This window comes from Sarcophilus harrisii, chromosome 2 (genome assembly GCF_902635505.1).
Source record: "Sarcophilus harrisii chromosome 2, mSarHar1.11, whole genome shotgun sequence".
Classification (NCBI taxonomy): Eukaryota; Metazoa; Chordata; class Mammalia; order Dasyuromorphia; family Dasyuridae; genus Sarcophilus; species Sarcophilus harrisii.
Genome location: NC_045427.1, coordinates 315,902,711 through 315,920,625, shown reverse-complemented (window position 1 = coordinate 315,920,625; position 17,915 = coordinate 315,902,711). Strand labels below are relative to the sequence as shown.

Here is a 17,915-nt window from a genome sequence, read left to right as displayed (position 1 = left end):
AGGTTGGCAAGGAATGTTAAGTATAATAAAACAGGATTCTTAAAGTAGAGTGGATATGTACAAGTAGGTTTGGGGGAGGTGAAAATGTGTGTGTAAAAGGCTAGGGGAGATAATTAACAAAGAGTGTTTATGACTGCTCTTCTAGTTGAACAGGATATTAATAATGCATGATGGAGAGAAGACAGAAATACTTAACTCTTGTTTTGCTTCTATTTTTTTTCTGTCAAAAGAGCATAATCTTTGGACTTCAAAAGGCAGATAAAAACAGCAACGGGAGGTTGAAGACCCAAAAGATATAGGGAAAAAGTGAATAACTAGGTGCCCTTGATTAGAGGAAGTGCCAATAGAATAGAGAAGGGGAGATACTCTGATTTTTAAAAAGGTAAGAGAATGGAATATAAGAGCTACAGGCAAGTGAGGTTGGTTTCAATTCCTAGAACAATTTCTGAACATATTAAAAGAAAAGTTCATAAGCATATGGAAAAAGAAAGCACCGATCTCAAGGAACCAAGTAAGACTTCATCAAGAACAGGTCATGTTAGTCTAAGTTTAACTCCTGAATTCCCATTGAAAGGGTTATTGGACTAGAGGAATAGAGGAGTCCTGTAGTTTGAGTTTATCTAGAGTTTCACAAGATACCAGCAAACTTTTGTGGAAAAGTTAGAGAAATTTGAGGTCATCAAGAGCACTGTTAAGTAAATTCAAAATTGAGTAAATGGCTAGCCCCAAAGAGTAGTTTTTTCATTGTTCAATGTCAACCTAGAGGATGGTCTTTAGGGTATCTCAGAGATTTATCTCAATCCCTTCATAACTTAACTTTTTTTAAATCATTATTTTAGATCAGAGCAGAAATATCACACTTATTTGATTTGATTCCAGCAAGCTGGAATAGTAAAGTATTAGATGACCACATAAAATTCTCTTTAAGCTAGACCATTATGTTGAATTTAACATGATAAATGTTTTTAGGAGCAAATGTAAATTTTTACATTTAGGTTTGAAAAGAATTTCACAAATAAAAGATTGGGATAAAAAGAGAGCTGGGGATTGCAAACTTAATTACAATATAACATGGCAGACTAAAAAAGCTAATATAATCCTATATTAATATATTATTATATATAATATATAATCTTGAATTTTCTTAAATATTTAATTTTTTATATCTTTTTAAAAAATCCACTTTATAAAATTAATGTTTAAAACTGTCTTTACATGTGACTGGGGAAAAATAAACTACTATTGCATGGAAAAGAAAAAAAAGAAAAACATCCACTTTATTTCCAAATATATCTTCCCCCTCTCTTAACCAACTGGCTATCCCTTGTAACAAAGAACCAATAAGAAAGGGGAAAAAAACCACAACAGTTTAACAAAAACAATCAAATCTGTCAGTCTTCCACATCTTCAAAGATGGTTTTAACATATTATAGCATCAAACCACAGCACAAATAGAGGGCTGGCAAACTTCCAATAGCAAACAAAAAGAGTGTTGCTTTTTAAAATTGTCATTCGCCATTATTAAGTCACAATGCAATGTATCAGGGCTATGTTCAGGATATGACACTGTATTAGAGTGAAACTATGAATTTTTCTGAAGAAGTCTGGTCTAATGAGGGTCAGCAGGGTAAGACTCCTGAGTGAGACAGGTATCCTCTATACAGTGTTCTTGTATCTAGAAAAGCCAGTTTCCAGGAGGCTCCTGATAGCAGAGCAAAGTAGAAAATATGAAGAGGGGATTGATCTGTCCTCCTAAGACTTCAATTAGTTTGACAAATCCTTGAGGTTGTACTTGGATTAGACTTAAATCATAGATTTTTAAGCAGCTGGGCATTCACTGCCCGTGGCTTCCTACAGAGCCCACAGTAGTGAGAATTAAGGCAGAGACTCTCAAGTCACTTTGTTAGGGTTCTGCAAGTGTTTCATGGTGTCATTCAAAAGAATTCAGGACTCACACTGTGTCCAAATCAAGTAAATGCATTTTTCACACTCAGTGGGCAGGTCAATCTCCCTGAAGGAGTCAGTAGCCTAGTAGAGTGAGACAGGATATTTATAGAGTACATGGTGCTGACTATATCACAAGAGGTAGAAATTTTGAGGTTAGAGGAGTTTGCTAACATGGGGAGGTCCTAAAGCCTTGGTGAAATTGCACATGCAGTGATCCAGAATGCATACAGAAAAACCACTACAGGTGAGTGGGTATTAATGTATGGTAATGATATTAAAACAAGGCTGCCTGCATCATGAGTTAAACCCAAGGACAGCAAAGAAGGATAGTGTGCAGGTGCCAGGCTGGAGAAATTCTTTTCTGTTATTTGTACTCCAATATCCTGTTCTGCATCTTGTTGGTGCTGCTTTCTTATTGGCTGATTTCTGTGGTATATCTTAATCGGATGGTGTGGTCATAGAGCATGCTGACCTGCTTGTTGCTGTAGTTATTTCTGTGGGATTCAGGGCTAGGGGCAACAATGAAGAATCTATCAACTCTAATATAAACTTCCTCCAATCCCCCCCCAAAAAATAACAAGGCCCAAGAGAAAAGGCCTTTACAGGCACAGGCTACGTAAGTTTTTGTTTTTAAATTTAATATTAAACAAATATACATTGTATTCATGGAGAAGCTATTGGAGCACACACTCCAAATAATTTTCTAGCTGCAAAGCTCAAAAGCATTCTCCCTGCTTTATTGACAAATTCAACATTGGTGAAAACAGTTCCATTTTTATTTTTCTGGTCACAAAGGTTTTTTCTTCATACTCCTTTCCCAAAACCAAGGCAAAATTCTATAGGAATGAGGGTCTCAAATTAAATCCCTAGTTAACTGTCCTCAATCAACTCATTCATGCCCCCAAACAAAATAATAGCCTTGTCTCTTTTAAAAAATCATGAAAAGTGCCCTCAAGAACAACCTCTATATTCATGTCCTTCTGCCTCTAGCAAATCTGTGCAACTAGTTTATGTGAACTAGTTTGTGGCCTGGTGCCAAGTTCCCTCCCCCACTTTTACCCTGACTAATTTGCCAGGGAAACAGAGAATTTCAATATTTCTCAGAGTGAAGGAAGTCCTTAGTCAGGAAGAGTTCAATTTTCCTTTTCCATTAATATTATGAAAGTTGTCTCCTTTATATATTTGTTTAAAGTTATATTTGAAGACAAAAAGTAATTTAGATAGTGTGTCTAGGAAGTCCTTTCCTCTTGGGCCTTGTTTTTTTTTAAGGGGTTGGGGAAGGAAGCAGTTTTACATTAAAGGGATTTAAGGCTTTTTGTCCCTGGTTCTCACTGAAACTAGCTCTACAGAAAGCCATGGATGATACTAAAATCCAGATCAGTCTATTGCTGGCTAGTTATTTTATCTACTTAATATTGGGATCTTTGATATTCCAAGCCTTGGAGACTGACTTTGAGAGAGAACTGAGAACATCAGTGTATGAAATGAAAGCTGCTTTCCTGAGGAGACTTGATGATCTAACTCCAGAAGACGTTGAACAATTTGTGGAGGTAAGAGGAACCAATGAATTTGCAAACTATGCTAGAGAGAGGTTGTAGTAAGAGTAGTAAAGGTACTACTAGTAGTAGTTAATAGTAGTACTAGCAGTAGTAATGGTGGTAGTAGTGGTGGTGGTGATGGTGATATGAAATGGGAAACTAAGAGAAAAAAAAGAGAAAAACAAACAAGGAAGAAGCTTTGGCATTCCCATTTGTGAAGTGGACTAGATGATCTACATGATATCTTCTATCCTTAAATCTATACTGGCAACAGAGATAAGAGTAGGGGAGAGAAAAATTGTAGTGCAGCCTTTCAGGGGTATAACAACTTAGCTCATTCTGCCTCATTCCATCAACTGTGATGTTCTGAAAGGGAGGAAGATTTAATGATATTGTGGAGCTAGAATTTGCTTCTGTTTAGTTTCTGAGTGATATAGCAGCATGTTCTGGGTACATTTAAAAATAATTGACTTTTTATTTTTTAAAATAGCATTTTGGTTTTTTTTTTCAATTCCATGTACAGATAGTTTCCATTATTCATATTTTATAAGATTTTGAGTTTCAGATTTTTTTCTTCCTTCCTGCTCTCCTTCTAAAGACAGCTAACTATTTGATATGGTTATACATGTGCAATCAAGTAAACATATTTCCACATTAGTCATATTGTAAAAGAAGAAACAGAACAAAAGGGGGAAGTCACAAAAAACAAAAAACAAAAAAAGTGAAAATAATATTCTTCAATCTTCGTCCATACTCCATAATTCTTTCTCTGGTTGTGGATAGCATTTTCCCTGATGTGTCTTTTGGGATTGTCTTAGATCACTGTATTGCTGAGAAAAGCTAAGTCTATATAGGTCATCATCACATGATGCTGCTGTTATTGTGGACACATTATTTTAACATGACTATTCTCTTCTTGTAGCCAGGTGTTCTTGGCATTTTGAGTCCTATATTTTAGAATATGCAATTTTTTGGTTGTTGTTTTTAGAAATTCTCTTTGGGTTGTCTGTTTGCTATCTAAATGAAACTACAATAAACTTTCGTGCTGTTTTGGCTAATATATAGCGCAGGAAGAAGGCAAAGCTCAAATGAAAATCATTCTAATTTCTTGTCATTTATGCCAGGTGAGGTAACAAATAGAAAAGAAGAAATAAATTAGGAGATTGAAGAAGAAAGCTTAGGAAAAAAGGTCCTAAAAAGCACTGTTTGGCAGAGACATTTCAGGGTGGCACCTTTTGACAAAGAAAAAGAATGATCAAGAAATCATAGGAATAAAATGAGACTTTAATAATCAATCTTGTTTAATAATGAACAGCTAAATTTCATCTCAGTGTGCATTCAACACTCTTCCTTCAACTCCAAGTAATGTTAATATTCTCATGATGAGAGAGAAAGTTGAGCTATAACTATGACAGTGTCATAGGATTAGAACGTATGGATGAAACCATTTGTCAAAAGAAAGTTGGATTTAGAAGAACAAGGGAAGACCAACTGTGTGACCTTCAATAAAAAACTTAACCTTTGAAAAACTATTTCCTCATCTGATAAAATGGAGATAATGCATATACTACCCTGTCTCAGAGTTAGTCTAAGAACATCAGTTTTAAACTTCAGAGTGCTACAGACATGTGAGTAATAGAGAATAAATAGGGTTATTTGGTATTGTTACCTAAATAAATAAAGGAGGAATTGCCACTTTTCAAGATCTAGTCAAATGTGAAAAGTTCTTAACAGCTAATTAAATATAGCCATATAAATACTAGAGTATCTTGTTTTACTTTGCAACCAAAAATTTTAAGAAACCCTCATTTTATATTAAACTAGCCTTAAGCCTATCCAGTTCAGCTAAAGAAAAAAAAAAACAGAGAATATAGAAAACTTGAAAAAGAAAAATATCTTTGAAAAAGAATTCATTACTACTTTGACTGTTTTCTTAAAATATTTAAGATTTATATGTACAGGATGTCATACTAGGCCATGAACAAAAGTTGGGCAGAAATATCTTACAGTTGGGTGATTACAGTTGAACACATATATATGAATATATATACATATATTTATACATACATATTGTATATGCATGCACTATACTAATTGTATGACCCTGGGAAAATTATCTAACTTTTATTTGCCTCAGTTTCTTTATCTGTACAATGAGGATAAGAATAACATCTACTTCCTAGAATTGTTGTGAGCATGAAATAAAATAATAATTGTAAAGTACTGAGCTTGTTATATAACAATAATAATTGTTATATGTGTTATATTGTTATTGATTATCATTATTATTTTTAACTAGAACAGTGATTTCATAACCATAAGGAACTTCCAATAAGTAATTTCCTGTGTGTATCCAGATTAATCCTTCACTACAATTTATAGTTTATTGAATTGCTTGGGGTACTGAAAGGTTTGATTTAATCTGTCCCAGGGTCACCCAGCCAATATGTGTTAAAGGTAATTCTGACTCCACAATCAGTTCTCAAATTATCATACTGCCTTTAGTTAATTTTGACTTTACAAATACATCATACAATGCTTTCTCTGTCAACAGAGCAGGTGGGAAATGTAAATCAAAAGAAAGTACTTAATTAGGACAGAATAGCAGAGTAACCACTAAGAGGAAATCAAGAGGCAAAAATCAGTCTGCATTTTGTGACCCTATTCCCACCCCAACCAACATATTAAGGTATAGATAAAGAATTATTTGTCGGATAATTTAGATTATAAAGGAGTGCATTGTGCCTAAAATATCTTTCATAGCTTCATCTCATAGAAACTGGCTATGGCTTATTGAACTACTCTGTCTCTGAAATTCTACTCCTCTGAAGACATTATTTTTTTCCTACTTCAAAATGCTTTTTAGATCTGTTATTGACTATTGTGGCAATTTAGTCTATGATTACTTCCTATAATCTGCTGCCATGACTTGTCCTGATCTTTTATGAGATTGCTCAGGTCAGTACGCCTGAAAACTAATTTTCATTTCTCTTGTTATTTGGGCATCTTCCTATCCACCTAAGTCAGTTAGTCTTCTCTGCTTCTGTTAAAAAGTCTCCTTCCAGGTTGGATTGTGGAGAGTGAATTCCTTTCACCTTTTATGCTTCTGTCATATATAATGGTCAAGCCATGCAAGTTACCTTTCAGATACCTTAATGAGGGTGGGGGTGGATTGACCTTTAAAAGTGACTTATATGTATTATTCCATGTGTATATTCCACATTTACTCATGTAGTAGGAATGCACAGATGCATAATCCTCAAATAATCAATTTAGTGCCATCCTTCAGATACTGGAGTGCTTTTAAAGTTTATCTTTGAATCATTTGAAGCATTGAACTTTTGAGAGTTCAGGCCTTACTTGATACTCTTTGCCACCATCATCTTTTGTCTTCTAGACAGGATGTTTAAATATTTAGTTCTAGATTTGTGACTATACAAGGTATAAACACACACACACACACACACACACACACACACACACACACACACACATATGCCTGTATACTCTGCCAGTAATTCTAGATATTTTCTTGGTCTGGACATATCATGGTTTCAATGTTACCTAGGACTTTCCTGTGGATCTCTAGAAAAATTATGACATAATCCAAATACAGCTAGTCTTTATCAATCAAACTTACTGAAATTTAGGAGCATCTATTGTCCTAGCTTGGGCAATAGACATATTTTCTTTCAAGTGTCCATCATAAAACAAGCAGCCTAAAATTGTCATGTATCACTTGCCATACACTCTAACACTACATGATATAGATACATTTAGTAGAAACATTTGACAAAGACCAATAAAAAACACAGATCCAACAAGAAATACCAAATACATTTGTACTACATTTGAAAAATAAAAACAGATATTACAATCAGTTATCCAATCAACTAGTAGTCAGGTCAGTGTGTTAGGATTTATTAAGCACTTACTTTGTTCTAGGCACTGTACTAAGCACTGGGGATACAAAGAAAGTTTTTTCTTTCTTTTTTTTAAAGCAGTCCTTACCTGAGCTCCCAGTCAGGAAGGGAACATGTAACTATTTACAGCAAAATATAAACAGGACAAATTGGGAGTAATCATAGAAGGAGTCATTAAGATGATGGAGGTAAAACTTTTTGTGAAAATTGGATGTTTAGCTGAGATTTGAAGGAAGCCAAGGAAGCTGAGAGGCTGAGATGAGGAGAGAGAGCTCTTTAGACATGGGGAACATCCAGGAAAAGTTCTAAGAATCAAGAGATGAGTATTGTATACAAGGGGCAGCATGAGGGCCAGTCTTACTGGACTAGAGAGTATACGGAAAGGAATAAGATATAAGTTTAGTAGAAAGGGTAGAACAGAGCCAGGTTATAAAGGAGGTTAAGAACCAAACCAAAATTTTTATATTTCATCTTGGAAGTGATAGGGAGTCACTGGAGTTTATTGAATAGGAGGAAGAGGAAGTGACACGATCAATTCTATACTTTCAGAAGACCAATTTTAACAACTCAGTGAAAGATGGATTGAGGTGGAAAGAGGCAAGGAAATCAACTTGGAGGTTATTGCAACTGTCCAGGTGTGAGGTAATGAAGTCATCTTTTAGGATTCAGGTTTCAATGTCAAGGGAGAGATTTACAGACTTTGGAGGGAACAGAAGTGGTGCTTCCCAATAACTGATGACCATTCTTCTAGTCGGTCACACCTACATATCTCAATCCACTTCTCAAATTCCAAATTCCTTTCCCTACCCCCCCTAACCAATTTATTACTCACATTCCTCTCAACTGTCCCATTACAAAGTCCCAACCAAGCACCATCCAAAATCTTTCATAACTTAGCCTTTTCCCACCTCATAGTTTAAGGTATAAGAAGACTTTACTCCTCACCAAGTATTCTGATATAGTTCGCTAGGCTCCTTGTTATTTCACAAACAAAATACTCCATCTATCTCTTGGCTCCAGGAATTTTCTCTTGTTGTTCCACACACCTGGACTGCTTTCCCCTCATCTCTACCTTCCAACTAAAATCTTATCTCTACAGGAAGTCTTTTCCAAGTTTTCTCAACTCCAGTCTCTTTCCTCTCTTAATTACCTCCTATTTAATACTATAGCTTGTTTGTACATATTGTTTGTTATTAATATCTCTCATTAGATTGTGACTTTTTGGGGACAGTGGTTGTCTTTTGCTTCTTTTGGCATCCCTATCACTTAGCCAGAGTGCAACTTGGAACATAATAGGTGCTTAACAAAAGTTTATTGACTGTCTGACAGAAAGGGGCATGTAGGAGAAATGTTACAAAGATGAGAATGACAGGATTAGAACCCTGATTGAATGTGAAACAGGTAAAAAAATGTGGCAGAAGGCATCTGAGTAAAGTGGAAGGAGGAACAGGGGAGAAGAAAGAGCTCTCTCAGATTTCACTTTAGTTACTAATTTTTCTACGATATAAAGTACATAAATTATATTTAGATTTTGGCCTCTCAACGGGTACTAAGTATAGGACATAGAAGAGAGTGAGGAGACAAGAATGACACCTAAGTTGTGAGGTTGGGTAACTGGGCTCTTGCTCAGGAGCTGAAGATATTGAACCTGAAGATTGGGAAAGAGATTAGGGATATAAAAGAATCTGAGAGTCATATGCATTGGAATGACTATTGAAACCATGGCAGCAGATGCGATCTCTAAGTGAATTAATACAGAAGGAGAAGAGATGGCAGTTCAGGTCTGAGCTTTAGGGGAATCCCAGGAGCAGGAGTGACCTAGATGAATATCTAGCAAAGGACACAGAGAAAGAGCAGATGGATAAGAGGAGGAAAAGCTAGAGAGAAGAAGGAAACTGGGAGGAGTTTTTCATGTTTATTTATCTTATTATTTTGTTTTAACTAAATATCTGTGCTTTGCATTATTGTGTACTTTGGTCTGGCAAAAGAGAAATCTTTGTTAATGGAATTGCCTGTGGTTTTAAGTAGATGATGACCCAAAGCTTTTCTTCAACCTGTGGATAGCTTTCTCTCATATTTTGATGATGGTTAGGGAAGGAATGAGCTACAAAATCTAAAATGCATCCAGAAAGCTAACAACATGAATTGGACTTTGATAGCTGAGAATTTTATAAGAGTATTTTATTTCTTCTTCCAGATGTTTTAGATCCACAGGATCATAGGCACAGGTGAGTTAAAAAAAAAAAAAACTATAAGTACCTAGAAAAAGCCATTAGCTTGGACAATTAAAAGGTTGTGGTATGTGTGGGAAAAGATCTGATGAGGTCAGAAGCCAGACTGAAGAGTTAAGAAAAGAATGAGAGTAAGGGAAGGGAAAGCACCTATTGTAGACAAGCTTCTAAGGAATTCAGTCACAAAAAGGAGAAATATGGGACAATAGCTAGTGAACATGGATAGATAAGCTGGAGATTTTTGAGGATGGTAAAGATTTTTAGGCAAAAGGGAAGCAACTAGGTGGGGGGAGTGATCCACCATTAGTTGGGATATTTAAAGGGAGAAATCTGTTGGCAAAGATAGGATGGAATGAGATATTTTGCCTTGGCAAGATAAAAGTCCACTTTTTTATGTGAAACAGAGGTAAAGAAGAAGAGAGCTACAAAAGTCATTTGAGTAATGTGGGAATAATGTGGGAGGTCACATGAGGAACAGGGAAAAAAAGGAAACTATGAAATTTTCTTTTAGATTGATTAATTTTCATATTATATAAACTACGTAACATACATAACTTATATCCTGGCACCTAAATCATTATGAAGTTTTAATTGAAAAGATAAGGACCAGCAGCATTTAACAATTTTTGGGAAGATGAGTGAGTTGAGGACAGTTACCTAAATCCAAGACAAATATTGCAAGCTCTACTTTAACTCTTCATTCTTGCCAAAGGGAAGCTCTAGGCTAATTTGCAAGGCTAGTGTTAAATTCTAGGGACATGATGGGAATTAAAACATTTTCTTATTCCAACTCAAATGTCAGGTAATGTGTAATTATTGCTGAGGCACAAACAAAGCAATTAAAGGTAGTCTTAACCTAATAGTTTTTTTTTTTTTTTTTGATCAGTGAATAGGCACGGATATAGGGCAAACTCACAAAAGAACTAAAATAGTTCTGATACCGCCATGTGAGAAATAAACAACATAGCCCATAATTTATCCACAAAGCAGTAGATGGTTGCACAGATGGGAAGACAGCCTAGTAGATAGCACCAACAAGTATATTAGAGAAAGCATCTTAGTGGAGAAAGACTGACATATGACTTTGCCAGAAGAATTGATGATCTAAATAATTCTATGTATGAGGAAGCAGCAAGGGGCAGTGTTAGAGGCAAAAAAATATTTCAGCTGTAACACAGTCCTAGGGGGTGTCAGTTGGCTAGGGGACATCAATTCTCTCTTATGTGTGTTTGTTAGCTACATAAATTTCCTGGATGCATATGTTTCCACTCCCATGTGAGTTCTCTATGTATGTTTGTTTCTCACACATATCCTCTGGCTATGTATCCTCCCTATTTGTATTCTTTTTCCCTCTAATGATCTGAGAATCTGTGGAAAGATGTGCCCCCTGTGTAAGGAAGAGTGGAGTTTGTCATGGTTATTTACCTTACTATTCTGTTTTAATTAAATATCTATGTTTTGCATTGTTGTGTACTATAGTCTGACAAAAGAGAAAGATTTGTTAGATGGGTTGCCTTTGGTTTTAAGTAGATGTTGACCCAGAGCTTTTCTTCAACCTGTGTATAGCTTTCAGGATCTCATATTTGATGATGGTTAGGGAAAAAATGAGTTACAATATCTAAAATGCATCCAGAAAGCTAACAACATGAATTGCATTTTGATAGCTGAGGATTTTATAAGAGTATTTTATTTCTTCTTCTAGGTTTTTTAGACATAGTAAGTTAAAGATAGATGTTAAGGACAATGAAATCCTAAATACAGGGCAGCTAGATGACACAAAATGGATAGAGAGTCAGACTTGGAGTCAGGAAGACTTTTATTCTGGTCTTAGGGATTTATTAGCCAAATAACTCTGGATAAATCACCTAATCCTATTTGCCTCAATTTCCTTATCTGTAAAATGAGCTGGAGAAGGAAATGGCAATTCACTGCAGTATCTTTGCCAAAAAAATCACATATGGGGTCAGAAGAGTTGGACAGGACTGAATAACAACAACAATGGTCCTAAATAATGGTTGGAGAAAAGCAGTTAGGATAGTCCCACCATGCAAATAGTTTGTTATAATTCAGTCTGGGATTTCTGAGAAAATTATTTCCATTACTTTGGCTGACTCTAAATTAACCTTGCAGATGACTAGACCTAGCAATGTGTTAGTCATCCCACAAAATCTGTACATATCCTTTACACAAGCTTTTTAATAATAAAAATAAGAGTATAACTTGTTTTTCTCATTACCAGACCTACTTTGGTACCCAGTTACTTCTAGGGTCATCTCCCCTAAAATAGGTAAGATTGCTAGCATTTTATTTACTTTTATTTACACTCAATCCAATTTCTCAGAGCTTATTTTCAGAGTTGAATTTTATCCCTAGTTAACAAAGCTCCAATTTTCCATTATTACAGGAAGGATAACAATAATGACAACAAATAACAACTTTTATTTCTACAGGGGATGGCACAGTAAATAGAATTCCAGGTTTAGAGTCAGGAAGGCTCATCTTCTTGAGTTCAAATCTGGCATCAGACACTTAGTGGCTATGTGACTCTGGATAAGTCACTTAACTGTCTCAGTTTCCTCATCTATAAAATAAGATAAGGAAGGAAATGACAAATCACTTCAGTATATCTTTCAAGAAAACCCCAAATGGGGTCATGAAGAATCAGACATGATTGAAACAATTGAACAAGTCCTCACAAAAACCATGTGAGGTCAGTAATATGATTATTATTCCTATTTTACAAATGAAGAAGCTCATGTTCTAAGGAGTTAAGTGTCCTGCCAGTGATTTGAGGTGGAATTTGAATTCAGATCTGCTTGTACCAATCAATATCCTATGCATTATGCCCACATGATTTCTATAAAAATCACAAGTAGACATGCATTTAAAGAGTGTTTTTTTTTTCTTGCAGAATCTGACTCATGCAGTCAAAAAAGGAATATATCCCTTGGGAAATTCATCAGAGCTTGATCATAACAACTGGGATTTTAGCAACTCTTTTTTCTTTGTTGGCTCCACTCTATCCACAATAGGTAGGTATTATACATATTTTCTAATCACCCTTCTGAGATTTCTGTTAGGACCATAAGATCATAGGTTTGGAGCTATAAAATACCTTAGAATACATATAGTCCAACATTCTTACTTTATAAATCAAGAAAATCAAGTGAAGTAAATTTATTCAAGGTTATACAGGTATTAAGTGGCAGAAGATGATTCAAAATCATCTGTCTTAAATTCAATGTTCTTACTTGGAAATACTACCTGATTTAGCTTTGCCTAGAAATCCTAAGGATAGATTGATAGACAGATTTTTTTTTTGTGTGTGTATGAGACAATTGTAGTTAAGTGACATGCCCAGAATCACACAGGCCTATGTCAAGCATCTGAGGCTAGATTTGAACTCAGATATTCCCAAATCCAGGATAGATTTTCAAGAAAGCTGGAACAAATAGAAATATACAATTTTTTTTTAATGACAACAATTCAAAAAGCAATAAGAGGCTATCAAAATTAATTGTTTGAGTCCGTTAAGAAACTATTATCAACAACATTTCTAATAATAATAACTGGGAATTGGATATGACATCTGAACAAAAGTTAGCCCCTCAAAATGACAAATCAAACATTTCTTTTAATCAATAATATGCATTTCTTGAAAACAATACTTGCATCTAATTCCTTGTGACATTATAATAGCAATTTTTTAAAAAAAGTTGATCTATAATCTCTTCAGTTAGAAAGAACTTCCAGTATGAAAAGTCTTCTCATTCCCAGATAGGAAGTATGTCTGTTCCTTGTCTAAGAGAGTTAGTTGGAGGGCACTTCGAAGTTGAGTGACTTGCATTTGGATGCATAGTATGTATTAGGGACAGAACTTCAATCTAGATCTTTCTGACTTCAATCCTAACATTCCGGTTTAACCAGAGATTAATTAGAGTCAATCTTAACATTTTGGTTTAACTAAAGAGAAATTGGAGTCATTTCACTGCCAAAGTTCAATAGCATTAAAAAAATATTTAATATATGATTCCATAAAATATTATGCGATATTTTTAGCTGTTTGGGGAAGTTTAAGATGCCAAAAGAATGAAAGGAAAAATATATTATACTATGTTATCTTTACATAAGAATAAAGGAATTACTGTGTCTTTCTAGACCAGAATGGGTAAACTGTGTCATACATAAAAAGTAAAAATGAGTTTAAAATGGAAACTGTTTTCTTATTTGCTTTTGTTTTAAAAAAATCTGTTGTGAGTTGGCTGTGACATTTCAAGCAGTCATTGAGGTTCCTATGAAAAGAGTATGGCTTTACTTGAGCAAGTTAGCCAGGATGTAAAATCCATGAAATGCTTTGGAAAAATAGTGATGTATGAAAACATTAAAGTGCATTATATCATTCCCAAACACTCAAGATAAATTTTCCCTCAGGGACACTGATGGCAGAAAATGAATTCTTAAAAGGGAGGGAACTGAGGGATTTTAGCTCTTTAAGTCAATAAATTAAAGGGAAAAAATAGCATTTGGAGCATTTTTCCCACAAGCAATGCCAAATCCACAGTACAGAGAAAAGAGCTTTCAGTTTGTCATGTAACATGTGAGATAACAATCAGTCCCCAAGGCTATAGTATGACAAGAAGTGACCACAAAGTAAAAATGGAATTGATTTCCAGGAATAGGGATTTCTTGATTCAATTGTAATAGGCAGTTCTGTTCATGCTTGGATTTTTATTAGCCTCTTAGATTTTATCTGATTTTTTGTAGTTGTTGTTCAGTCGTTTCAGTCATGTCTGACTCTTTGTAACTCCAATTGGGATTTTCTTGGCAAAGATACTGGAGTGGTTTGCCGTTTCCTTCTCTAGCTCATTTTGCAGATGAGAAAACTGAGGCAAACATTTTAAGTGGCTTGTCCAAAGTCACACAGCTAATAAGTATCTGAGACTGTTTTTGAACCCAGGTTTTCCTGATTCTAAATCTTGTTGCTCAAGCCACTGAGCCACATGGCTACTCCTTTAATTAGATATACAAGGCTTATGTGTTGTGGACATGAACAAAAAACCAAAATTGTCCCTACCCTCAAAGAACTTCTAATCTAATAAGATATGTGTATAAACAATTACAAGATAAAATATGATAAGGGATAATATTAAGTAGATAAAGTTCTCTAAGAACATTTGATAAAAGAAGATTTATGTATAATTCTTGTGAAAATTAAGTACAGAGGGGAAATTAACTGTCCCCCAAATATTTTCCTTTTTGTACTTGAAAAGGTCAAATAATCTTTCATAGATAGTTTTAGCTTGGCAAATAATACCAACCAGGGTATTTCAGGAAATTTTGAAATTTAGTTTGATGTCTCAGTCTGCATTGTGCAGTGAGGTTAAGATTCTTACAACGTTCTAAGTAAGTGGAATTGAGGAGACAGTGGTTAAATCTAGTTTAGCACTGATTTAATCCTACAATAAATAATAGTTTCCTAGTGATATAATGATTGGTGTGTACTCAGTGTGGAACATATAAGGAGGAGCTGTCAGGGCCAGGGAGGACAAGCGCATTAGAAGCTTTCTGAGCCTGAGACAGATTCATTCCATCTTCTACCTTTGTGCTGGCTGGAGACATTTGAAGGGAGCTAGAGGCAGAAGCTGGCGGAGGCAAAGGTCCAGCGGCAGGAGCTCTCAGAACCAAGGAGAGAGATAGGCCTCTATTAAAGCTATCCAGGCCCCAGGAAAAGAGACAAGACTTTGAAGGAAACAATTAAGGATTTGGACTTTAACTCCCAGCTGCATTTGGGATATTTACTGAACTGAAACAAAGGCTGCCTCCGGAAGCCCCACAAGAAACCTGCTCCCAGAAAAGATTATATTTTGGTGCCCAACATGGGGCTTGAACCATGACCCTGGGATTAAGAATCCCATCATCTGCCGGCTGAGGGAGCTCCGAGCAACACAGTAGTATGCACATGGTAGGTCTGTTAAAATAACAAAATAACAAACTCCAATAATAGCCAAGCCTAACGTCAGAAGCACAAACTTGTAGCAGCAAGAGAGGTCATTCAATTTATCTCTTTCTTAAAAACAGGTTATGGGACCCTATCTCCCAAGACAGCTGGTGGACAGATTTTCTGTGTTATCTTTGCTTTGTTTGGAATTCCTTTAAATCTCATATTCCTTCACCAAGTGGGTAAGACACTTTCCATGTTATGTGAAAAGCTTGGAAAATGCCTTCAGAGTCAAGGAATGAAAGAGGTAATAATTATCCAGTATTTTGATACATGCTTGTTATCTATATATCTATAATCAAATATAGTATGTATTATGTTAGTTTAGAAAAATCAAGTCTGATAGGGTATTACAAAATCTAACGGGTTCATCTATGATTACTGTTTACAGATTTAGTATTCCAGAAATTAATGATTCCTTTTAGATTCTTAGCCTATAGTTAGGGTAAGCTGGTGACAGATATCCAAGGAATGCTTTTATGATTGTTTCATGGTAGAAGTCCATAGAATTCAACCATAGAATTTTTTAAAGGAATGAGATCCATATTTTTACACCATATATGCTTTTTAATGAATATCTGAGTATAAACATTAAATAGACAAGTGTTACAGATCTAGAAAGCAAATTTCTTTTTAAAAAACATTGGAGATAAATAGAAGCTATGATATTCATATAGGACTATGGAACATTTATTTGAAATGGCAAATTGAAAGGAGCATTGTGATATCATACAAAACATGAACATAAGGTTAATGTTAAATACAAACCTACCATCAATTGAATTAAGTTTAATTTGTTGGGATATAATAAAATTTTGTATCTTTTTCATTAATCTTTAATTTAAAAAACTATTTTTTAAAATTACCATTAAAATTCACACTTGTATTGAATTATTTCAATACATTTAAAATTTAAGAATTATTTTAAGATTATTTAAGATTTATTAAGTAATTTCTTTATAACAGTTTGTGAGTTGGATCATGTATTGAGACTCAGGGAGTTTTTAACTCCCAGTGAATAACTGTTAGACTTGGTGCTTAAGGTTAACCTGTTGGATTATAATACCAATAACTAGTCCCAATTTCTCTCCTGAACTGCAGTTCTGCCTTTTGAACATTCCAGTTATCTTTTGGATATCTCAAATTAAATGCCCTATACGAATCTCAAACTCAAGTCCAAATTAGAACTTATCTTTTTCCCTAAACCCTGCCCTCTTCTCAACTTTCCTATTACTCAAAATGGCATCCTCATCATCCTCCCAGGCACCTTGACTCCCAATCCCAGTTTCATCCTCAGTACTTCATTCACAATCACCTTTTATGTTCAACCTATTGTCAAATCTTTTGTTTTCTTCATAACATCTCCCATATACATTTCTTTCTCTCTACTAACATAGTCATCTTGCTAGTAGAGACCCTCATTACCTTTTGCCAGGACTATTCAATAATCTTCTAATGGATCTCCCTACCTTAAGTCTTTCCCCATTCCCATCCATCTGTCATTCAACTACCAAAGAAATCTTCTTAAAGTTCAAGTCTGATAACTGTTACCTGCCTCTTAACCTCACTTCAATAAACTTCGATGGCTTCTAATTACTTCTAGAATCAAATATAAGATCTTCTTCTTGGATCTTCACAACCTGGTCTCTTTCTACCTTCCTAATCTTTTTACATGTAACTCCTCAGTTGAAGACAAATGACTTAGAACAACTGCCCTCCCCGCCCCCCACCGAGCCATTTCTCAGAGCTGAAATAAAAGAAAAGAAAGAAAAAGAAGGGCACCTTGTCTCTTATGGGTTCATTTCATGGTGTTTATGCTGCATAGAACAGAATCACAAAAAGATCAAAAAGAGAGCTGCTAACAGTAAATGGACATAATTCCAGAAGAGGATGAATGACTCATTCTCATCAATTTTAAAGATGGAGGAGGTCAACCAAAGAATACTACTCTATCCACATGATAAGAGATCCATAGAACTCTGTGCTAGATAAACTGGGCATGCTCAAAACATACCCAGAGAAGCCCAGGACTGGAATACTCTCTATTCTCACTTCTGATTCTGAGCTTCTCTGACTTCCTTCAAAATTCAGCTGAAAATCCATCCCTTGAAGAATGCTTTTCTTATTTCCTTCCTCCATCCTGCTAATCTCTCCCCCTCAGATGATCTACTTCCACTGAATACATACATATAATGTGCATGTGCATAGTTCTGCATTGTTACATCCATTTGAATGTGACATCTGTTGCAGAAAAGGAAGATGTTGAGAAAACAAAGAC

General features: G+C 35.1%; 1 protein-coding gene across 3 annotated transcripts in view; it reads left to right on the top strand.

The window, feature by feature from the left end:
• The first annotated feature begins 1,597 nt into the window (after positions 1 to 1,597).
• Positions 1,598 to 17,915, top strand: part of LOC100916430 (potassium channel subfamily K member 16-like) — a 38,924-nt gene continuing 22,606 nt past the window's right edge. Inside the window, exons 1-4 of one of the 3 annotated variants that reach the window (XM_031952662.1) lie at positions 1,598 to 2,191; positions 3,385 to 3,497; positions 12,551 to 12,671; positions 15,718 to 15,884. In XM_031952662.1, coding sequence (XP_031808522.1) covers positions 3,432 to 3,497; positions 12,551 to 12,671; positions 15,718 to 15,884 — 354 coding nt within the window. In that variant the 5' untranslated portion in view covers positions 1,598 to 2,191; positions 3,385 to 3,431. Of the gene's footprint in view, positions 2,192 to 3,022; positions 3,498 to 12,550; positions 12,672 to 15,717; positions 15,885 to 17,915 lie in introns of those variants that run through there. The other 2 variants (XM_031952663.1, XM_023495712.2) reach the window with 2 other exon arrangements.